Raw genomic sequence first — 3457 nt, 5'->3', positions numbered from 1 at the left:
TTGTTTCCCTATTCCCCTGATTATTTCAAAGATAGATCACTTGGCATGTTAGTTTTATACTGTTTTTCTGGCAGTCATGTATGGATGCCCAGCATAAAAAATAGTCTTCTATCCCTTAAAAGATTTTACAAGTACCTAATTTCCCACACTAAGCCCCATTATATTTAAAATAACTAAAGTAGTTTATGTAATCTCCAATACAGTCTATAGTACCAAATAACTATCATTATCATAATGAGTGAAATCAATTGATGGCAAGGTTTAACTTACAGGTAGGATTTGTAAATACCCATTAGTAATAATCATGAAGCTCTGAAAAAAATCAAGTGAAATCATTTCATGACATTTTTCTATAAAACCAATTATTTTCCTTTCTTACCCATTTACCAAATTGGGGTGGGGGGAATATACCTATCAATCAATCAATCAATCAATTATATATATATATATATATAGAGAGAGAGAGAGAGAGAGAGAGAGGGAGAGAGAGGGAGAGACTTTTTCAAAACAAGTCTGCAGAATAACATTTGGCTCTTAATGGTGTTTTGCAGCTTACTGCTCTCTGCCCAGAATCTTCATGTTGCTCTAAACCAAAGAAGAAACAATTGTGAATGAGTGACTCTCTTGTTTGAAATACTAACGTGTATTCTTATAGCAATTAGAATAAAACTCCTTATCTCAGCCAAAAAGACCTTAGTGATTTGACCCTTACAGTAACATTTATTTATCCCCTAAATCTCTCACAATTATTCATCACACTCCAACTGAGAAGCACTCAGGTGTTTCTTTCATATTCTTTAAGCATACTGAGTTTATTCCCTAATTATACATAACTCTCCCTCATTGCCTACAATAGTACCTGGAAAATGGGAGGTACTCAGTGAAAAACAATACTTGTTAAATGAATGTTATGATTTACAGCAAGAATTTCCTCTTCTTTACTTCATATTATAAAATCTATTCAGCAGACCACATGCCGACTCAATAACCTTCTCATGGAAGTTTTCACTTCCTGGTTGCGAAGGGTATAAATCAGAGGATTCATTAATGGAAAGATCACAGTATGGAAAAAGGAAACTACCTTGTCAGCTGGCAAGGCCCTGAAGGGGCGAGTGTAGATGAAGATAGCAGGTCCAAACATGAGAAGTATAATAATGACATGGGTGGTGCATGTGGACAGTGCTTTGCTCTTCCCTTCAGAAGCACACCCACGTACATGGCAGAGGATGACCGCGTAGGAAGACAAAAGCCCTAGGAAGCACAGGAGGGTGAGCAGGCCGCTGTTGAAGACCATCAGAAGCTCCACCACAAAAGTGTCTGTGCAGGCCAGCTTGATGACCTGTGGCACATCACAGAAGAAGTTATCCAGCTGGTTTGGGCCACAGAAGGGCAAGCGGAGGATGAAGGCCACCTGGATAATGGAGTGGATAAAGCCTCCAAGCCACAGCGCCAACAGCAAGGCATGGCAGGCTCTAGGGTTCATGACAGTTGAATAGTGTAGAGGCCGACAGATGGCAATGTAGCGGTCAAAGGCCATCACAACAAGGAGTAATCCTTCCCCTCCTCCAAGGAAGTGCAAGAAAAAGAGCTGAGTGATGCAACCCCTGTAGGAGATTACCTTCTTCTCAGAAAGAAAGTCCACCAGCATCCTGGGAGCCACAATGAAGGAATAGGATGCATCCAGGAAGGCCAAGTTGCCCAGAAAGAAGTAGAGGGGGGCTGTGAGGCCAGGGTCTGATCTGATGGTGAGGATGATGAGGAAGTTTCCAGGGAGGATGATGAGATAGAAAATTAAAATTAGAACAAAGACCAGGAGCTGAATATCTTGAGATTGGGTCAGACCAAGAAGGATGAATTCTTTCACCACTGTGCTGTTGTCATTTTCCATCTCCTCTACCTACAGAACATCAGAAAGTTTATTTCCGTCTCTAGCATCTAGATCATAGTTCATTTCAAACTAAAAGGAGCATGTGCCACATCTGTCATACCATCACTTCCCCACAACCAAAGAAATCTTTTCTGCCCATTATTCTTCTACATTTCTATCTGCCAACACCCTGGTTTGAAGCCACACTCTTCTGCTTCTTCAGTTCTGTGCTTCTATTTAACTGTTCTCTCACCTGGGACCCTGCAATGCCCCTGCCCTGGACTTGTTTATGATTTGCATGAGGCAAAAGGAAATGTCTCTGAGAAAAAACTTAATCTCAGTTATCAAGTTCTTCAGGTTTTTATTTGAATGAGAGTTAAGGTGAGGATTGATAGCAAAGAGGAAGGGCAGAATTTTTTAAGGTGACAGAAACATTCCGTATCTTGACTATAATGGTTGCAAGTGTCTGTTCTTTCACCAAAATTTACTAAACTATACAGACATTGTTACATTTACTCTATGCAAATTATATGTCAGGAATGCTGACTTAAAAAGTTTTTTAAAAAACCTTCTTATTTGAAATATTTCCTTTTCCTCTATGGAATATCAACCCATCCATGTGGTCTAATTAAAAAAAAAAAGTCCTGATTATTCTAGAGACATTAAGATCTGAGGCTTATCTGTACAGTGGCCTCTAAATTGAGAATGTGGTCACCTAACACACATGATAATTTAGTGGCATGAAAATAATAATAGAATTTCTATACATATATTATTATATCCCATTCTATGAAGCTAAATTTTGAAAGTTTTATACTTTACACAGAATTATGGTGTAATTGAATGTAAAATATAAAAATAAAATATAGATATTGCTTGTGCATGTTCAAAATGGTTTATTACTGAGATGAAAAATTTAAAAAGCTTGAAGACATTTGAACTAGAGCAAAACATTAGTGATTTAAAACAATATTTCACAGGGGCACCTGGGTAGCACAGTCAGTTAAGCATCTGATTCTTGGTTTCTGTTTCAGTCATCATCTCCAGGTCGTGAGATTAAGCCCTGCATCAGACTCTGCACTCAGCGGAGTCTTCTTGAGATTCTCCCTCCCTATCTTCCTGTGCCCCTCCAACTCATGCTATTTCTCTATCTCTCTCAAATAAATAAATAAATCTTTAAAAACAAAAAACAATATTTCACATGCTTTCAGTTACATGGTACCCTCGTTTTTAAATAGCGTTGTGGAATATGGAGTGTGGAGAGGAGGACAAGAAGGATCCACAAACTAAATGTAAGATGAGACAGAATGAAAGAGGGAAAGAAGGAAGAGAAACACAATAAAATCCCAAATCAAGAAACCAAAGGAAGTTTTATAATAGCACATCTATTAAAAACAAAAATACATGCTTTTTATGTCTAAACCTAAATAGACTAATTAGTAACAGAGATTTCCATGTATAATCTAAATTGGAAATTATGAAAGAGCTACTTTACATCACCAAGGCAGATCCATGCGTGCGCGCACGCACACACACACGCGCACACACACACACACGCACGCACACACACACACGCGTGCGCACACACAC

At 38.5% G+C, this 3457-nt stretch overlaps 1 protein-coding gene across 1 annotated transcript; it reads right to left on the bottom strand.

The window, feature by feature from the left end:
- Positions 1–961: 961 nt before the first annotated feature.
- LOC125281855 (olfactory receptor 4N4C) lies at positions 962–1888 on the bottom strand. The gene has a single exon (XM_048215785.1). It carries the CDS (start codon positions 1886–1888, stop codon positions 962–964), a length of 927 nt encoding a protein of 308 aa, XP_048071742.1.
- Positions 1889–3457: the final 1569 nt, after the last annotated feature.

The sequence above is a fragment of the Ursus arctos genome, unplaced genomic scaffold (assembly GCF_023065955.2).
Source record: "Ursus arctos isolate Adak ecotype North America unplaced genomic scaffold, UrsArc2.0 scaffold_4, whole genome shotgun sequence".
Lineage (NCBI taxonomy): Eukaryota > Metazoa > Chordata > Mammalia > Carnivora > Ursidae > Ursus > Ursus arctos.
Note: the sequence above shows the minus strand (reverse complement) of the source record. Positions and strands in the feature narration are given on the sequence as shown.

What these genes read in the sequence shown, in the direction of transcription:
- LOC125281855 (XM_048215785.1), bottom strand. Translation starts at nt 1,888, where the DNA reads ATGGAAAATGACAACAGCACAGTGGTGAAAGAATTCATCCTTCTTGGT.